A 19,736-nucleotide genomic window follows, 5' to 3' on the forward strand; every position below is an offset into this window, starting at 1 on the left:
GGGGGGGGGGGGGGGGGGGACCTCTGGAAGAGCCAGAGGACATGCTGAGAATAAAAGGAAGTCCCCAAAGCCAGCAGGGACATAGCTGCTAGGTTACAGGTAACTCTTACCCAGTTCTTGTGGACAGGGACCCAGAGCAGGGGAGGGGAGCACAGTTGGGGCCCAGCTCAGGTGCTTTCTTCTTGCAGGGACTTGCCATGTTCCGCAGGCTGGCCTGGCTGGTCCCGTACAGCCTTGCTGTGCTGCTGCTCAGCTGCCTGCTCTTCCTGAAGAAGGAGGCCAAGCTGGTGGGGAGCCCCACGACCTGCCAGCCCTTTTGGGCTCCCCCAAGGCCCCACCACAGCCAGTGTCAACCCAACCACACAGTGGCCAATGCCTCCCTGTCCCTGCCTAGCCGTCACCACCTCTTTTTGACCTATCGCCACTGCCGAAACTTCTCCATCTTGCTGGAGCCTTCAGGCTGTGCCAAGGACACCTTCCTGCTCCTGGCCATCAAGTCACAGCCTGGTCATGTGGAGCAGCGTGCAGCCATCCGCAGCACGTGGGGTCGGCCAGGTGGCTGGGCTAGGGGCCGGCAGCTGAAGCTGGTGTTCCTCCTAGGGGTGGCAGGCCCTGTGCCCCCAGCCCAGCTGCTGGCCTATGAGAGCGGAGAGTTTGATGACATCCTACAGTGGGACTTTGCTGAGGACTTCTTCAACCTGACACTCAAAGAGCTGCACCTGCAGCGCTGGGTGGCAGCTGCCTGTTCCCAGGCCCACTTCATGCTAAAGGGAGATGATGATGTCTTTGTCCATGTTCCCAATGTGCTGGAGTTCCTGGATGGCTGGGACCCAGCCCAGGACCTCCTGGTAGGAGATGTCATCCGCCAGGCCCTACCCAACAGGAACACCAAGGTCAAATACTTCATCCCGCGCTCCATGTACAGGGCTCGCCACTACCCACCCTATGCTGGGGGTGGAGGATATGTCATGTCCAGAGCCACTGTGAGGCGCCTCCAAACAGCCATGGAAGAGGCTGAACTCTTCCCCATTGATGATGTCTTTGTGGGTATGTGCTTGAGGAAGCTGGGGGTGAACCCCACGCACCATGCTGGATTCAAAACATTTGGAATCCAGCAGCCCCTGAACCCCTTGGACCCCTGCCTGTACAGAGGGCTCCTGCTGGTGCACCGCCTCAGCCCCCTGGAGATGTGGACCATGTGGGCGCTGGTGACAGATGAGGGGCTCAAGTGTGCAGCTGCCCCCATGCCCCAGCTCTGAGGGGTGGGTGGAGCAACAGCCCTAGAGTGGACACAGTGTTGATTTTCTATCATGAGAAACAGAACCTTGAAAATTGATCCTTGTTGGTCTACAGGAAATGCTGACTTCGTTTTTGTAATCCCCTCCCCTCCCATCATGTTAATTCTGATTAAAAACATTGAAACCTGCTACCTTGTCCAGCATGTGTTGAATGGGAGCCAATGCATAGCAAATGCTGCTAGAAATCTATGGGGGGATTCTTGGAGCCCCTTGGGACTCTACCAGTCTGGGGGGGTGAAGGAGGGAGGCTGCATAAGGCACCAGAAGACACATACAACGCTTTTTTTTTTAAAATGCAAAAGAAATTATTCTCCTTTGGATACAATAGAGAAACTCAAAGAAGAAAATGAGAGGCATGTGTTAGAATAAGTCCTGTTGAGAGCACCAGGTAAACACTCTGTATTCATTCCCTCAATAATAATAGACTTTTGACTCCTTGGCCTAAGCTATACTTACAGGGCAGTGAATCCATATGAGAATGCATTAGAAACACTTAAAAATAAATCTTACAAATAGGACAGGCTCTCCTTTCCCCCCAAAACTCATATCCTTATGGAGGGAGAAAATAATCATATTTGAAAATATGAGTAAGATTGAAAACTAAGGTTAAATAGCTACTGAACTTAAGGGCATGACACAAAGGGACCCCCTCTATCTGGGCAAGGTTGGTGAAATGCTTTGGGTGTGAGGTAAAACGATTGAAAACTAAGGTTAAATAGCTACTGAACTTAAGGGCATGACACAAAGGGACCCCCTCTCTCTGGGCAAGGTTGGTGAAATGCTTTGGGTGTGAGGTAAAAAGATCAGTGAGTGAGAGCAGTAGTGCTGAGTGGGGTGAAATGTTAAACAGGGTACAGTGCATGAGGGTTAAGAGGCAGGTCCAGTACATGTCTGAGACCACAGGGGAAGGGGTCAGGCACTCACAGCTCACAAAGGCCTCTGGCCCGATCGACCAAGGCAGGACTGCTGCCTCTTCTCTGTGCAGAGTGGTGCCGACCCTGGGCAGGATGGTGTCCGCCCCTGATTTTTCCACTGAGTGGGCAGATAGGCAGTGGGCTCAGGCCCTCAATCCTCACGCAGGTAGGCCTCCTGCTCTGGCTCAGCTCTCTCGTCCCCCTCCTCCTGTGTTTTCTGATGGAGCTCTTCTATCTGTGCTTCTGCCAGCTTGGTTTCTGCTTTTTGGGAGAGCTGACGCACCTCCTGCACCTGCGATTTCACGAGCTGAATGTGATTCCTGGCTGTTATGGAAGCCTGATCTGCTCCTGCCAAAAGATGAGACAACTGAGCTGAGCAGATGAGTAGGACAGAAGGCACACATGGATAAAAGGAAAACCTCAGGGCTCTGTGGTTGTCATCTGAGCCCCTGTTGGGGTCACTTTCCCTGGCCTCTCTGCCTGCTTGCTTTCTACAGAGCAGAGATCTTTCCACATTCATGCCTGCATAAATACTTAGGCCAGTATTTTTCTTCTGCTATTAGCAGCTAATATAAGTACTAAATGTAACTTCCACAATCATCTTCATAATTACACAGCTCTTAGTACAGATCTTTTATGAACTTTAGTTTTAACTATACAAGTCATACATTTCTTTTTGACAACTTAAAGAGATCACTAATAAAATTGTCAAAGATCTCTCTCATCCCCTTATACTTAATCTTCAGAGATGACCTCTTTTGGGAGTTTAGAGGGTATCTTATCTTTTAAAATGTGATGATATACATATGGAATGCATAGAAAAATATTTGTTAGTATAAATTTACATAATGGCATAAAAGGTATTTATTGAACATACTTTGTAATTTTGTTTTCATTTAGAAATGTGTTTTGAGGGGCTGGCTGGTTAGCACAGTTGGTTCCAGTGTAGTGTGATAACACCAAGATCAAGGGTTGGGTCCCCATTCTGGCCAGCTGCCAAAAAATAACAATAAATAAAGATGTGTTTTGAGCTCTATCATTTTACCTGCTGCTAGTATATTTCATCATATGGATATGCATGTTTTGTTTATCAATTCATCTACAGAACACTTGCATTGTTCTTTTCACTCTTACTGTATTAACAAGAACCTTCAGGACAATGTTGACAGGTGGTGGTAAATAGCAGGCATCCTTCTCATTTTTTTTACTGTATTAACAAGAACCTTCAGGACAATGTTGACAGGTGGTGGTAAATAGCAGGCATCCTCATTTTTTAAAAAAAATTTATTTATCTTTTTTTTAAATTGAATCATAAATTGGTTATACATATTTTTGGGGTTCAACGTTGACGTATGTTGATCAAATCAATATTAGCATATATATTACAAATAGTACTTATTCTTTATGCCCCTTATCCAATCTCTCCCCATCCCTCTCTCTCCTCCTCACACCTCTGATAACTCTAGATTTCTTCTGTCCCTCTGAAAGAGTAACAGTTACTCTGTTGATTTGTTGCCTAGATGATCTGTCCAACGCTAAGAGGTGTGTTCTGGTCCCCCACTACTATCGTAGAGTAGATGCTTCTTCTGTCACTCTGGAATGGACTTTGTGGAGAGAGAGACATCCTCTTCTGTTCTTTGGTCTCTGCTGGTGACTCTCCTTGTGTCAATGCATGTGAGTGAATGGCAGGCCATCTGCATGGTAGTTGTGGCCTCTAGACACTTCTGTGGCAGCCATGGCTATAGTGGTGGCTGTGGTCACGTGGAAGTGGTGTTTTTGGCGTGCTCCTTGCCTGGTAGCAGGAGGGGTCAGTCCCTGGCTCCATCTGTTTCTACATTCGGCTTCTGAGTGGCTCCTTTTTTCAGTTGTTGTGGCTCCTCACTCCAATGTGGGTCCATGGGAACCCTGTTAGTGGTACTGCTGGCCTGGGGGCCACCAAGGCCCTCTTCTCCCTTGTTGCCTCCAAGCAACTTCATAGGAAGGGCACAGCAGTGGTTTTTGCCAGCTCTTGCTCTCTGCACTCACCAATTCCAGTGGCCAGGATTCGAAATGTTGGAGCAGTCTTTTCTTCCTTTCATCATGGCTTCTCCTGCCTTCAAGCACTCTGTAGGTCTCTCTTCCTCTTCCCCTGAGCTCTAGTAGCCCCAGCTTGGCTGTTGTTGCTTTTTAATAGTTGTAAATGGGTTGATTTGTGGGAGTGATGCTGGGGACCGTCTATTCTGCCATCTTGACCAGAAGGCCCTTCTCTTATTTCTGACTTCGATGGAAATGCTTCTGATAAATCACTATTAAGTAGGAATACTTAACCTTTATCATGTTAAGAAAATTCTCTCTATTCATAAGTTTACTTAAATTCATAAACGGGTACTACATTTTATTGAAGGTGATTGAGCATATATCAATATGATTACACGGGTGGCTTTTCTCAAGTAGTGAATTATGTTGATAGTGTTTTTTTCAACATTGAACTATCATTGTATTTTGAGAGCAAATTTATATTTATTTATTTATTTATTTATTTTTTAAAAGATGACCGGTAAGGGGATCTTAACCCTTGACTTGGTGTTGTCAGCACCATGCTCAGCCAGTGAGCAAACCGGCCATCCCTATATGGGATCCGAACCCGGGGCCTTGGTGTTATCAGCACCGCACTCTCCCGAGTGAGCCACGGGCCGGCCCCAAATTTATATTTAGAAATGATACTGAACTATAGTTCTTTTGCTTTGGTGCTGCCCTAGTCCAATTTTGGATCAGGGCTACACTGGCTTCATACAATTATAATAGGAGGTTTGTCTTCATATTCTGTGCACTGGTACACTTTCTGTAATGTAAGAATTATATTGTTCGAAGATTTAATAAAACTCTCCCACAAAACAGCCTGGGCCTGGTGTCAATTTGGGGGGCACAGAATCTTTGTTGTTTTCTTGTTTTTCTTTCCATGGCTAATGGTATTGAAAGAGGAAGAGCTCTCCCACAACAGACAGGGGGACCCATCCTTCAGAAGATTATGATTAAAACTGGGTGATATCGATAAGGGGACAGTACAAAAAATTTTTTGGTCCATGAAAAAAACATAATTCAGTTATTATTTTCAACAGGGACACTGTAGGAGTGCTAAGCTTCCTTTTCATGGTTTCAGCCAGGAGCCCGCCAGGTCTCAGTTGCCTCAGGTTGTCCAGCGTCATCGTGGAGAGATCCTTTCAAAGGAGGGATAATGGTAGGAAGGGGAAAATGGTGAGAAAATTCTGCTGTCCCCAGTGTAGAATGGGCAGGAATAGAGGGCTGGGGAAGCAGTGGGTGCAAAATCTTTGAATACCATTTCAACTTTTATGGCCATTGGTCTTACAAGGATTCTTTACTTCTGAGTCAGTTTGGGATTTATATAAATATCATAATATTCTAATATAATTTTTAAAAATCTATTTATAATAGCCCTTTCTGGTGTTACTTTTTCTCTCTAAAAAGTCATACTTACCAAATGTTTGCCTAGTTTTTTATTCTTTTCAAGGAAATATTTTGCCTTTTTGATTAACTATTTCTATTTAATTTCTTCTTATACCTTTCTCAATTTATTTCTTTTTCTAATTTACTGAATTAAAAGTTCAGTTTATTTTTGGTACTTCTTGTGAAAGTGACCATTACCTGTTATTCATGATCTTTATATTTATGACATATGCCTTTACAGGTACAACTTTTTCTTTATGATCTTTTGTCCATGACCCCTTGGTTCTGCTATATACTGCACTTGTCATCACAGTTCTAAATATTTTTAAATTTCCATTTTAATTTCTTCTTTAGCACGTGGTTTTAAAAAAGCATGTTTTTAAATTTTATAGATGGAGCTGGCCGGTTAGCTCAGTTGATTAGCACTCAGCCTTGTAATACCAAAGCCACAGGTTCATTCCTTGCACTGGCCAGCTGCCAAAAAAAAAATATAAATTTTATAGATGTAAGGAATTTTTTTGGTGGTGGGTTGAAGGTCAGTGAATGTGGTATATCAATTTTTTAAAAGACTTTGTCATCTTCCTTTGTCACCCAGTACAAAATCAATTTTTGTATAGGTTTTGTCTTAAAATAATAGTATTTGGGGGGGGTAAGGGGGCAAACTTTTAAAATCATTCTGTCCCAATCCTTAATAGCTTTAATTTTTCTGGTCTTCTTGATCTGTGAGTTTCTGAGATGTGTATAAAACTCGGTTTCTCCTTTTTAGTCAGTTTTTGCTTTATTAGGTATACATTTCATGATTGACATTACCTTGAATTGTTCTTTGACCCACTTTTTTTTCCCCCTTGAATCCTTTCTCTGACTTCTGACACTGTTGTTAGCTTTTTTGGATGATTTTCTTTTTATTAATAATTGTTCAGTTTGGGCCGGCCCAGTGGCGCACTGTGCTAGTGCGCCGCTTGGGAAGCGCGGTGGCGCTCCCCTCAAGGGTTCAGATCCCACATACAGACCGGTTCCCGCTCACTGGCTGAGCGAGGCGCGGGGGCAACACCGAGGGTTGCGATCCCGTTGCTGGTCCCGGTCCGGTACGGGGGCGACACTGAGGGTTGCGAACCGTTGCCGGACACGGAAAAAGACAAAAAATAAAAATAAAAAAAATAATAATAATAATTGTTCAGTTTATCTTTTTATAATTTACCACCTTCCTGTACCATTTTGTTTTAGGTGTGCCTCTGTAAACAGTTTTGGCTACAATTATTTTTTCGAACACAATCTAAAAATGTCATTTAACAAGTTTATTCTTATTGCAGTTACTGATGTCTAAACTTATTCCTACATTTTATTTGGTATTAGCACGCTGTATTTTTTCTTAAACCTTTCCTGCCTTAGTTGAATCTATCAAGTTTTCTTTGTCCCTTTCCCCTACTAATTCTTCTTGTAGTGTTTAACAACATTTAATGTTAAGCCAGTATCTATCTTTTCTTCCCAAACAAGAAAGCGTAGCATGCTTTCACTTCTTTCCCAAACTGATTTATTTAAAAACTTGTTTTACACTCAGAACTTTTGAAAAGTTTTATAAATTTTGTTCATTATTCTTGTATCTCAGTTGCTTCTTTCAAAACTGATTTTCCTTCTTCATAGAGTACTTTTTCCAGAAAGTATATGCAGCTGGTAAACTTTCTGAGTCTGTGCTTGTCTGAAAATATGTTTCATTCTCACATTTTAATGATAGTTGGCTAGATATAAATTTCTAGGCTATTGATTTATTGTCACCTTGCATTTAGTGTTCCTGATTAGAAGACTGATGTCTGACTCTACTTCCTTTGTATTTTTTTCAAGTAGTTTTTAGGATTTTTCTCTGGATCTTTTTGACATATGATTTTATTTTTTGTTTTTAAAATTCTGTTTAGAACTGTTGTGAACCCTTTCAATCAGTTTTGGGAAAATGTCTACTTTTTCACATAACACTTACACATTCCTCTCCTTTTCTCCTTCTAGATCTAAGGCTGCCTAGGCAAGTGGTGAAGGTTACCTGGGGAGGTTCTTGATGTACCTTGGCACATCTCTCTATCCACTGCACGTGGGAACCCTGCTGCCACCTCTGGTTTAGCATTTCTATAATGCTGCTTTCACTCTTCATTCCAATTCTGTTTTAAGACTGATTACCCAGCTTTTAGTTCACTAAGAATTATTTTTTTCAGTATGATCACACAGCATTAATTTACTTAAAAAGCAACATTTTTAAGGTTTGGTATTGGAGACCCTAGTCCGCTATCCTGAAATCAGAAAACAAAAGTATCTTAACATACTTTCTTAATATGAGCTGATCCCAGGCTATAATTTTATAAGCCTAGCTAGTTTGGGACCAATCAGGTAAGATGTTAAATTAGTGTTTTCCTCAAAACACATAACTGCATTTTCTATGTTGGGGCACTCAAGTGCAGAGACCAAAGCCCTAACTACCAGTAGCAAAGGCTTTAGAATTTGACCTACTCGGCTAAATCTGTTTGGCAGCTTTCTTACCATACCTTGGCATCTTAGGAGAATTACTTAACCCACCAGTCCCCTAGTCTCTTCATCTGTAGAGTGGGAATAACAATAATAACTCCTACTTTCAAGGAAATTTCAAGGAGATTAAATTAAAAGTACCTATGAAATGCTAATTACAAAGCCTGAGATAGACAAATACTCAATAATGTGTCCTGGTTTTGCCACTATGATTTCAGGTCTTAACTTTCTCCATCTGTACAAAAAGGTTCACACAGATCTCAAATCTCACCCAACTGTGTCATTCTATGACTAATTATTAATAAAGTGTCTGGATTACACAGAAATAAAATGCTTAAACTATTTGGAAGCAATCAGATTTTCAAATGGCAATAGTCTTATCATTTTCTTATTTTTCATTTTCTAGATATTGACAACCTAGCTTCTACTACTGGTTTGGTTCATTTTCCAGGTATTGACAACCTAGCTTCTCCCTATTGTGCAAATAAAATGTTGGTTAATATAATGGATATGGGAAAATTTTCTCATAATATTAGAGACACAGTGGGCCATCAATTAGGCCATCTAATCTAAATCCTTCATTACACAGTTAGATGAAAACCCAAAAGGTACTCCCTTTAGTAAAAAAACAAAAAACAACTTTAACCTACCAGTTTGATATGCAGCCTCTGCTGCCATCTCTGAAAGACCAACTGCAGTCATCCAAGTGGTTTCTAGCTTCAAGTATTCTTGTTGTTTTGAAGTCATCTGTAAATTAAGCAAAGTGCTTTAGACATCATATAAAGGTTTAGCACATTTAAATGGACTTATTCAAAATAGTAAATTTAGAGAACAGTTACTGGTTAGACACCTTAATTCAATAATTTAGATACCACGATGAGGTAGGAGCACTGATATAGAAATGACTGATAACTTTTTGCTTACCTCAACTCTGGCTCCTATAATCACCTGCCACACTTCATCTTCCTCCTGAGAATTCATTTTCCCAAGTAAACTTGTATATTTTCGGTACAGAGAGATTAAGGTATAAACAGCCTACAAATATAGAATAAAAAAGTCTGAGTAAAATAAATGAGGCATATCAAAAGGATTAGTGAGATTTCCACCTCAAGGAGGTAAAGTCCAATTACAGCACTCTGGCTCTTCAGTCCTTCTGCCTCACTGAAATTGCACTGTTATTGCAAGAAGTAGAGGTATCATTCTAGGACATTATTCTACCTATAAAATTTTGTGTTTTTAAAAGTTTATTAGCAATTCAGATATAGAAAGAGAACCCAATGCAGAGGGAAAACAAAAGATTGAGAAAAAAGCTGCTGGAAAATATAGGTAGAATAAATGTATAAATGAAACTTGTAAATAATTTTGGGCCGGCCTGTGGCTCACTCAGTAGAGTGCGGTGCTGATAACACCAAGGCCACGGGTTCGGATCCCATATAGGGATGGCCGGTTCGCTCACTGGCTGAGCGTGGTGCTGACAACACCAAGTCAAGGGTTAAGATACCCTTACCGGTCATCTTTTTTTAAAAAAAAAGAAACTTGTAAATAATTTTGTCTTTGATTATCCATATATTCTCCTTTCCCATTAGTTCAGATCAATGTTTTTTTAAAACACCAAGTCAAGGGTTAAGATCCCCTTACCGGTCATCTTTTTAAAAAAAAAAAAAAGAAACTTGTAAATAATTTTGTCTTTGATTATCCATATATTCTCCTTTCCCATTAGCTCAGATCAATGTTTTTTTACATAGTCCTCACAGAGAAGCCTCTGGTGGTAGACTCTTACCTCTTTACCCCTAATTAAACCAGATCAACTTAGCTCCCATTTTATATACTGGGCTGTCATACTTAAGATTTTTCTGTAAAAAAGGATTCCTGGAAAAAGCCTAAAAAAGCAGTGATTTTTTTTTTTTTTTTTTAAAGATGACCGGTAAGGGGATCTCAACCCTTGGCTTGGTGTTGTCAGCACCACGTTCAGCCAGTGAGCAAACCGGCCATCCTTTTATAGGATCCGAACCCGTGGCCTTGGTGTTATTAGCACCGCACTCTACCGAGTGAGCCACGGGCCGGCCTAAAAGCAGTGATTTTGATCAAGGCTCAGCAAGCTTTTGTAAAGGGCTAGAGAGTAAATATTTTAGGCTTTATGGACCTTATAATCTCTGTTGAAAATACTCAAACTCTTGAAAACAGTCATAGACAATAACATAAACAAATGAGCCTGGCTGTGTTCTAATAAAATAGAAACATAGGTATCGTACTAGAATAGTTTGCTAAACCATGATTTAGAAGGTCAAGACTTAACAAGAGAAGACATACATACCTTCGTATATTCAGTGACTGCTTCAATCAATGCATATGTGGTCTGAGAGAGAAAGGTAGCAGTACTATCTGTTACCAGTGACACTGCCCTCCTCATTAATGCATCGTTACTAAGAGAATGAGGCTCTGATTTCTGAAAGACACAAACACTGTCACTCAACTTCTAAATTGAAGCTCAAACTGAGAACTTTGTCATTCATAGACAGCCAAATAAAAACATAATTCTTATGCTGCTTAGTTTTTAAGCTGTGAGTGCACTACACTTCTTTGGGTTAACTTTTTTTTTTTAAAGGCTTTATTTTGGCTGTTTAAGACAATATAAGGAAGTAATTCCAGAGTATGCTTTCTACCTACTTTCATTCTTTGCTCCAAAGAGCAAAGTATTTTTTTAATATAAAATAAAATGCCAGTGATTATAACCAACAAATTCATGAGGTTATGATTCATTCATTAATGCAATGTTAGATGTTTGAGATATAAAGATAAGTAAGACATATTCTCTGCCCTCAAAGATTTCAGGGGCAGGGACAGGAGGATAACAGAGGCTAACAGAGAACTAGAAAAATGAATGGAGTCAAGTATCATGGGAGCTGTGGCAGAAGTCTGTATGGACTACAGTGTGGGCACGCATAAGGGAGCAATCAGTTCTATGTTGAGTGATAATAGATTAGGAAAGTCTTCACAGACTTGATGAGGATTAAGCTGAGTCTAAGCAAAGTAAATGGGTGGTGGGGAAATTCTCCACTCTGACCATAGCTATTATGTTAAAAGAAAAAAAAAAAAAAAAACTACCTCAAGAATTAAGGGAATGTGGCTACCTTGACCTAAATACTGGCAACTGATATGACACGTCATCCATGACTCTGCCTTCTTCCTCCTCACCAGAGCACATATTGTATCAGAACTAACAAAGAAAGCAATTGCTCTATCATCTGTTCTGTCTTGTTTTTGCTGGAGTATAAACTCCCAAATACACTGCATGTTGAAAGCAGCAAATATTTTTGATATGTGAACAGATTAAGAAATTTTATTTATCATATTTATATTTCACTCAATCAAATAATTATTAGGTATTCATTATGTACCTTGCATTGAGAGGCTACAAAGGAAAGAATGACATTAACTCTCCTCACAAGAAGCTAATTTTGACTTCTGGTCAAGATGGCAGAATACGCAGTCCCCAGCGTCACTCTCTCCCACAAATCAACCAATTTACAACTATAAAAACGCAACGACAGCCAAGCTGGGGCCACTAGAGCTCAGGGGAGGAGAAGGAGAGACCTACGGAGTGCATGAAGGTGGGAGAAGCCACAATGAGAGAAAAAAAAAGCCCTCCAACCGTTTTGAGCCCTGGCCACTTCCAGGCTGGGGCTGCTGAGTGCACGGAGCTGGCAAAACCTGCAGCTGTGCCTTTTGGAAGAAGTTGCTTGGAGGTGGAAGGAGAGAAGAGGGCCTTGGTGGCCCCTAGGTCTGCAACACCACTAATAGGGTTCCTGTGAACCCACAAAGGAGCGAGGAGCCACAACAACTGAAAAAAAGGAGCCACTCAAAGGCCAGTGAATCATCACAAAGGATCGGAGCATGGCCCAACCCATGGGAAGTGTTTGGAGCACAGGTTGGGGGTAGATGGGTCCACCGAGGGAACAATGGGGCACATCAAGGACAGCTGATCTGCCTCCCAATCGGCATAGGACCACTCAGAGACTGGTCAGGAATATAGAATTGCATGGGGTGCAGTTTGATGAAGAGACTCAGGCCCAGACCATAGTTGCTACACAACCCAGGTGTGCTGGATCTCATGAGACCCAGAAGTACCTATAAAGTCAACCATTAAAACCTGAGCTACACAAAAAGTCTTCCCTAGGCAATCAGCAGCAAAGCGGCAATTTAGCTCAACCACAGAGTTCAAGTGCTGGTCCCCAAAGGAAGTTCCCCTATTTTAGAAGTAAGCAAAGGAAACAAATTAGTTCCAGTACAGAGTTTAAGTGGTGGGAACAGCAAATAATCCAACACAGAACTGAAAGAAAAAACAAAGTACCCACGACCAGAGACAAAGTTTGATATTAACTAGTAAAAGTCTTATTTCACCAAAGAACACCTATAACACCTAGAAGGACCGGAAGTCCCCTGGGCTACCAAGCCAGAAAAGGAGGAGGGCCAGGGGCCTCAGCCATGCCTCCTGCCTACACCTACAACCACCCCAGCGACAACCACTGAGCTGCCACAGAAAGCACCCTGGGCTCTTACAAGCCAAGGCGATGGGGGGCTGAGGGCCTCAGCCACACACCCCCTACCCGCAACCAGCCCAGAGACGACCACAAGCCACTACAGGAAGCACCTTGGCCATGCCTCCCTGCCCCCGACACACACAACCAGCCCAGCGATGACCACCGAGCTGCTGCAGGAAGCATTCCAGGTTCTCCTGAGCCAGGTTGGTCGGGGGCCATGGGACCCTGACATATGCAACCAGCCCAGCGACAACCACTGAGCCACAGCAGGAAGGGCCCCAGGTTCCCAAGCTGGTGTGGTGGGAGGCGAGAACTATTGCCACACTCCTCTGACATCTTCACCCAGCCTGGCAATGACCAAACCACCACTGGAAGCCCCCTGGTCTTCCCTGTGGAATAAGGGGAGTGCCACAGGCCTCAATCCTGCCCGTCCTCCTTCCTCCTCCTTCCATCCCATTTCCTTCCCCTTTCCCCTCTCCTTCTCCCTCTCCCTCCCAACTGCTCTGCAACAACATCATAAAATGTAAAAAATAATATTAATTAAAATATAAAATACCCAGGGGTTCCAATAAAAGCTAATTTTGACATAATATTCTGATAACTTAAGTCTTCATGATGTGCTACATTATACAATGCATTTTCACTTGTTCATCACAACAGTCCAGGTATTATCACTTCTTTTCTTTACAGATGAAGAAATGGAAGCTCAGAGTAGTTGTGTAACTTTCCCAAAAAGTCACATCTCGACCTCAAACCAAATCTTCATTCCAAAATGCTTCCTTTCCATTATGCTCTGCTGACTCAGGAGAGTGCCACAGGGATTATCATCAAATAAAATATACAATATTAACTGGTCAGAAAGAGGGAGATGACTGTTGGCCAGGAACTAGGAAAGGCTTTAAAGAGAGGTGGGACTTTGTACTGAAGACAGCTAGGATTAAAATGGTCAGGCATCCTAGGGAGGAAGAAACAATAAAAAAAATAAAATAAACTAGCCAGGAACTAGGAAAGGCTTTAAAGAGAGGTGGGACTTTGTACTGAAGACAGCTAGGATTAGAATGGTCAGGCATCCTAGGGAGGAAGAAACAATAAAAAAAATAAAATAAACTAAAAAAACAAAAAAACAACATCTGTGGCATGCAGGGCATGTCCAGGAATCTAGCCTGGTTGGAGCATATAGCACGAGGGAGATGAGACTGGCTAGGGCACTGGAGTGTGGGGAGAATTAGTTGGATTTCAGTTTTGTAACACATAATGGAGAGTAAGGGTGGGTTTCCAAGAATGGAAGTATGACCACTGTACTGCAGGGGAACAACTAGAGGCTCCAGTTGTGTGGCCCAGAACTGAGGTAATGGGGGCTTAGATAGTAGCACATGAACTGAGAAAGGACAAATCCAAAAAAATCTTTTGAAGGAAGAAAGAAAGATTGTCCTAATTGTGGCTGAAAATGAGGGTTTTAGGACTAAAGACTAATAAGCATGTAGAGATGACAGCTGAATTGAGGCACAGTAAGGTGAGGGCTCATGAGTGAGCCTCAGAAGATGCTGAAAACACTTGTGATAAATGGAATTAATCTTGTCATCATAAACACACACATAAGTATCAGGAATATTTTGCTGAAGTGAGGCTTGTTAGTTTCCTATATTGCTCTTCCCCATAAAGCACATAACCAATGATTTTTTTTTTAATGAGGTGTCACTTTCATATCAACTGCCTACTTGACAGCTCCACTTACATGTCTACTAGACATCTCAGATCAACATTTCCAAAACTGAGCTTTTTTTTTTTTTTGGCTCTAGCTGGCCAGTATGCAAAACTGAACTCTTGCTTTCCATCCCAGGAAACTCCATTCTTTCAGTTGCTCAGGCCTTCAAAAAATCTTGGAATCTAGGTTATACACCCTACATCCAAAACATCAGCAACTCCTTCTGGCCACATTCTTCCTACCTCCTCTGCTGCCTGCCTAGTCCAAGCCACTATCATCTCGTGCCTAGATTATAGCAACAGCCTCCTATTGGTCTTCCTAGTTCCACACAGCAACCTTTTATAACTTAGATCATCTAATCCTGTGGTAAAATCCTTATGGCTTCTTTTTCAGAATAAAACCCAAAGCCTTACAATGGTCCATGAAGTACAATACACACAATCTGATCCTCAGTTAACTCTGGCCTCATCTATTACTGTCTCCCTTCCTCATTCCAGTACAGCCACATTAGCCTCCTTGCTGTTCCTCAAGCATATCAGGTATACTCCTGCTTCTAGGCCTTTGCACTTGAGTTCCTTCTGCCTGGGAAGCTCTTCCCCACACCAGATATTATCATGTTTCATTCTCAGATCATTTAGATCTCTACTTAAATTTTACCTCATCAGAGTAGTTCTTCTTCACCACTCTTATTTAAAACAAATAACCCCCTTCTAGTACTCCCTATCCGCCTACCGTTTTCTTCATTTTATATTTGTTTTATCTTCTCCCCTTTTATTTCCCCAGAATATAAATTTTATGAGAGCAGGGATTTTGTTTTGCTCACTTACATTCCCAGTGTATGGTACATAAAAGTTGCTCAATAAATTTTTGTTGAATGAAAGACTACTTTTTTTTTTTTTTTGTCTTTGTCCTTTTTGAGACCAGCCGCACCACGCTCAGCCAGTGAGCGCGCCGGTCATCCCTATATAGGATCCGAACCCGCGGCGGGAGCGCTACTGCGCTCCCAGTGCCGCACTCTCCCGAGTGCGCCACAGGCTTGGCCCCAAAGACTACTTTGTTGATAGAGTATAATATGCTCTTATTTCTCTCTACCCTCATACAACTCGACATGCTGTTCCTACCAAATGAGACAATCAAAATGGGAATATTAATATATCTGCTCAACTCTGAAAAGAAGATGCTGGTACAGTAGAAAGCATACCATCATGTGGGGGGTGGGGGCACTGGGTAAAACTGGTAGCTTGTCTGATGCTTCACTGCCCACTTGAGACTTGAAGAGGACATAGCACGCTACACAAGAAACACTAAGCCACACCATAGTACTTTACCTGTGCGATAGGAACTGCACACAGAGTTACACCAAATCCAATCGCCACAGTTTTGTGCCATGGTCTTATCAATTCTGAGAAACAATGCTTTTTAAAGTTAGCCACGACAGGAACATAGTGTCTGTACCTAGAGACAGAAGTCAAATTTAATAAGGCACAAGCACCAATCTGTAAAATGTTCTTCGATTTATTTGCAGGTGTTGGAAACTCAAACTCGGGCTAAGCAGGAACCTAAATGAGGACGTAGGGGCAGCCTTCCAGGTGACAGAGCACAGTGGGGAGTGTGGTGGCCCGGAAAGCCCTGACTCGCTAAAAGAAGCAACCGCGACCGAGCCCCCACGAACCGTCGCCGAGCGGGAAAGCGGGCCGAAGGGTTTTGGAGTTTTCAGACATCAGGTGTGGAAGTTTAAAGTGTTGCCTCAAAGCTTTTTAGGAACCTGATGCCAAGACAAACGTTTGTGCTGGCAGGATTTGGCTCGGGGCCCTAGCCTGGGGTCCAGGTTTCTCTGACGGTCCGCTAGAAAAGCCCTGCAGCGCTAAGAGGGGACGCCCGCGTTGAGGTTCCCCTGTGACCATTTCCTGGGCCCCTTCTGCCTTCAGGGTGACCGTCGTCTAATAATCCGTTCCCCTCCGGTGCCTCTCCCCACGTCGTGGTCCCTTCTCCCCCTCAGTTTCCACAGGGACTTCGAAAGGCTGATGAGAGCTGGCCGGCAGGCTAAGCGGCCCCATAAAGGCAGCCCGGGGTTGGGGGGACAAGCTTTTAGTATATGGAATACCTGAAGAGAAAGGAACCCGGGGCTTGGCCGAGGGGACAGTGGCGGGGCCATTCTCAGACTTATCCTGAGCGGGGAGGGACGCCGCCGCCGGGCTCGGCCGACAAGAGAAGAGCGCGCAAGCAAGGCCGGCGCTGCGGGTTCGGCCACAGCGCTCTCTGCGTCGCCTCCCTCCCTCCGTTCCTGCTACCTACACGGCCACAGTGGTACCTGAAGAGGGAGGATACGCTCCGCAACAGCCAACTCTTCAAAGCCGCCATCCCGCGGCGGGCGAGCGCCGGACGCACACGCCGGAAGTGACGCAGCCTCGTCAACGTGGGACGCGGCACGGCCCCCACCCAAGAGGCCCTGGCCCCATGGCCACGCCCCCACACGAGGAAGCCGTCGGGATTGGACAGACGTGAAGGCAGCGGGCGGGGCTTAGGGCAACGGCTGAAACGGCCGCATTGGAAGCTCAACCGCCGGAGCTTCCGCGCGGGCCGGGGCGGGACCGGGCCTGAGAAGGCGGAGCTGAGTGGGGAGTCATGACGTGGATGGGGGGACCCGGCCTGCGGTCGGGGCCTGTGGGTGAGGCGGACGGTCGTCCGGTTAGCCAGGCCAGCTGTGTTCGGCCATGCGCGGGAGGCGGAGCAGCGCGGGGTTGGTGCCCCGGCCGGGGGCGGGGGCTGAGGGCGGGGGCAAGGAGAGGGCGGCGGCGCTGTCACTTCAGCACCAGGAAGTAGGTGGTCCAGCCGGCCAGCAGCAGCGCCCCGATGAGCACCGTGTAGCTGAGGAGCACGAAGGCGAGCAGCTCCCGTAGCAGTTGCAGCACGTGGATGGTGGTCGAGGCCGGCATCGCCCTGCGCGAGGAAGCCCCAGAGAGACCCTGACTCCCTAAGCACGCAGAGGACGGCTCCCCTCCGTGCCCAGCCTCCGTCGGACGCTCAGCGGGCGTTGCTGAGCCTGGCACTGTTCTAGGCAGGGTAGATACAGCCGAGAATAGACGAGGCCCTGGCCCTCAAAATAGTAAGCACATTTTACTTAGGCTATAAAGAAGCCCCAAGTGCCGATTTTCCCCGTAGCAACCATCTGGAGGCTCTCTTTTCTTCTACACTACAGAATTCCTTCTAAACCAAAAGTTGCTCTTGTTCTTCAGCTCTGAGGAGGGCGAAGCCTGGCTTTTCCCAACCCCAGCTGCTGCAGTAGCCTTCATCCCCAGCCCTTTCCTCTCACCACCTCCTGCATTTTTAATGCTGTGAGTGACGCTAATGGGCTGGTGGAATAAAGCTTTCCTTTCCTGTCACTCAGCTGCAGCCCCAGCTGTCAGCCCTGCCTGGTGGGGGGGGACCCATTTGGGGAGGGGTCCCTCACTGCAGCCCCTCTGCATTTCCCTTGGCCTCCAGGCTTGTCAATAGCAGAGTCTGAGGATCTTTGCTTTGTGGTCAGACGTGCTTGCCTTCTAGCCAGCAGGACTGCAAGGGTGCCAAGTGGTGGGCATCAATCTGATCCTGGGCTCATCTCCTTCCCCACGGTGCTTTTGTGCATCTGTCCCAGCCCTGCTAACTCCCACTACAGACGGAATCAGTAAGAATCACAAACCAGTAGTTTATCTCCATTGCTGCCCTACTGAGCGACTCCCCTCAGTGCCAGCCACTAGTTTCCCTCTCTCCCCATTCCACTCACTTGGCAAAGTTTCCACGACTCCACCGCTCCAGCTCCACGGTTCTCTGGTCTGGGGCCGAAGGTAGGCTTGCGTGCACTCCAGCGATCTCGGCAGAGCTGAAATGTTCAGGCAGCGCAGCACTCAACAACTAGGTGTGGTCAATAGACCAATTATAGCCTCCGCGTGGTCCCTGAGCTCTCAGGCTGCTGCGCACAACAACCCTGCCCGCCCTCTGCCTGTGTCACCACTACAGCCCACAGGACTACCAAGTCCTTGCAGAGTTCCTGACTTGGGCTGAGCAAGCGATACACAAGGGGGTATTGCAAGCCCCTTCTTGTCTTGCATTTCTAAACATTGTATGTGGGCTATAGTGCCAATAGTTCCTTTTCTAGCAAACTGACATTGCGAGCAGCCCCATCTACTCTGAGTCTGGGAACCAGAAGAACCATTGTACAAACAACGGTCACTTATGTCTGCCCAACTAAAGCAAAAGCTGTTGTCTTAAAAAACATACAAGTGTGAGCATGCACATGTTTGTGAGAACCAAGCATAGATGACCAAGAGCTCCCCGAGTGCTCGATTTTAATTTACAGAGTTTAGCGGTTTGCAGACTCATTATACAGGCACCTTCTCAATGTGCCCACTTCCAATTTCAACTCCTCCAAATATGAGACCAAAGGATCTGGTCGGGATTTCAGCAAATAGACACTTGCCCAGATGTGACAATGACAGAAAAGAAAGCACAAACCTGGTGCTGATTCTGATTATTTTGCTTTTTGTAATAGTTTTTAGTGAAAGATTTTTTTGACCTGTGAAACAGCAGGCAGTGTGGACATCAACCCTTTTATCAACATCATCATCCAGAAGCAAATGGCTCTTAATTTAATCAGGATCTCTTATTATCAAATCATTGCCTCGGCTGCAGCCTGGCTAAAAACAGGAGCAGAACATTATCAAGCTGCTCAGGAAGCCAGTGAGTAGTAATTGCTCCCCCAGAGAACTGGTCATCTGAAGGGTTTCTATGTCCTGTCTACTCACAGGAAAGAAACTATGGCTTAGATTTACTATCACCCCACACCAAACAGATGAAAAAGACAAACTATTAAAAATAGGCCAGATTCTGTTTCTTTTGAACTCACATCTTTCAAATGGATGTCTCAAGGCAGTTATGTGTTCTATCTAGCCTTTGCAGCCTCTAGTCACCACCCGATTTGGGGTATTTTACAGCAATCAAGTAACTAAAGCTAAGAATCATCATCTCGCTCAAAGTTCACGTAAAACCATTTGGAAAGATTCTCTTGAGAAATTTTACATTACTGCCTTTTTCTTCAATTGCTGTCTAACAAAAAGGCATCCTCTATTTTCTATAGCAAGTCATCAGTAAGTCATATGACTGAATACATCAGACTCGTGCATAATTCAGTCTAAAGAAGATAGTCTATGTGATACCTCATTTCTTTGCCTTGCCATCATTATCACGGCCCTCTTCCTGTCTGCTTTAGACATCCAGTTCATTTTGACTTTTTTTTTTTTTTTTTTGTCTTTTTTCATGTCCGGCAACGGATCGCAACCCTCAGTGAACT

General features: G+C 44.4%; 2 protein-coding genes across 2 annotated transcripts; one reads left to right on the top strand and one right to left on the bottom strand.

Moving 5' to 3' along the window:
- Positions 1 to 136: 136 nt before the first annotated feature.
- On the top strand, positions 137 to 1,426 carry B3GNT4 (UDP-GlcNAc:betaGal beta-1,3-N-acetylglucosaminyltransferase 4). Its single transcript, XM_008577461.1, has one exon. It carries the CDS (start codon positions 198 to 200, stop codon positions 1,257 to 1,259), a length of 1,062 nt encoding a protein of 353 aa, XP_008575683.1. The 5' UTR covers positions 137 to 197; the 3' UTR covers positions 1,260 to 1,426.
- Positions 1,427 to 2,344: 918 nt separating this feature from the next.
- DIABLO (diablo, IAP-binding mitochondrial protein) lies at positions 2,345 to 16,806 on the bottom strand. The gene is made up of 6 exons (XM_008577462.1): positions 16,722 to 16,806; positions 15,739 to 15,865; positions 10,479 to 10,610; positions 9,089 to 9,199; positions 8,815 to 8,911; positions 2,345 to 2,560 (listed from the first exon to the last, which is right to left on the bottom strand). Exons 1-6 carry the CDS (start codon positions 16,769 to 16,771, stop codon positions 2,364 to 2,366), a joined length of 714 nt encoding a protein of 237 aa, XP_008575684.1. The 5' UTR covers positions 16,772 to 16,806; the 3' UTR covers positions 2,345 to 2,363.
- Positions 16,807 to 19,736: the final 2,930 nt, after the last annotated feature.

The sequence above is a fragment of the Galeopterus variegatus genome, unplaced genomic scaffold (assembly GCF_000696425.1).
Source record: "Galeopterus variegatus unplaced genomic scaffold, G_variegatus-3.0.2 Scaffold1518, whole genome shotgun sequence".
Classification (NCBI taxonomy): domain Eukaryota; kingdom Metazoa; phylum Chordata; class Mammalia; order Dermoptera; family Cynocephalidae; genus Galeopterus; species Galeopterus variegatus.

Bases quoted from the DNA above. Each gene is read 5' to 3' on its own strand.
- DIABLO (XM_008577462.1), bottom strand. From the start codon at position 16,771: ATGGCGGCTTTGAAGAGTTGGCTGTTGCGGAGCGTATCCTCCCTCTTC. The intron at 9,200-10,478 runs GTATGTATGTCT...CTATATTTGTAG, and splicing joins CAGTCACTGAATATACGAAG to GCTGTTTATACCTTAATCTC. The intron at 8,912-9,088 runs GTAAGCAAAAAG...CTTAATTTACAG, and splicing joins TTATAGGAGCCAGAGTTGAG to ATGACTTCAAAACAACAAGA.
- B3GNT4 (XM_008577461.1), top strand. From the start codon at position 198: ATGTTCCGCAGGCTGGCCTGGCTGGTCCCGTACAGCCTTGCTGTGCTG.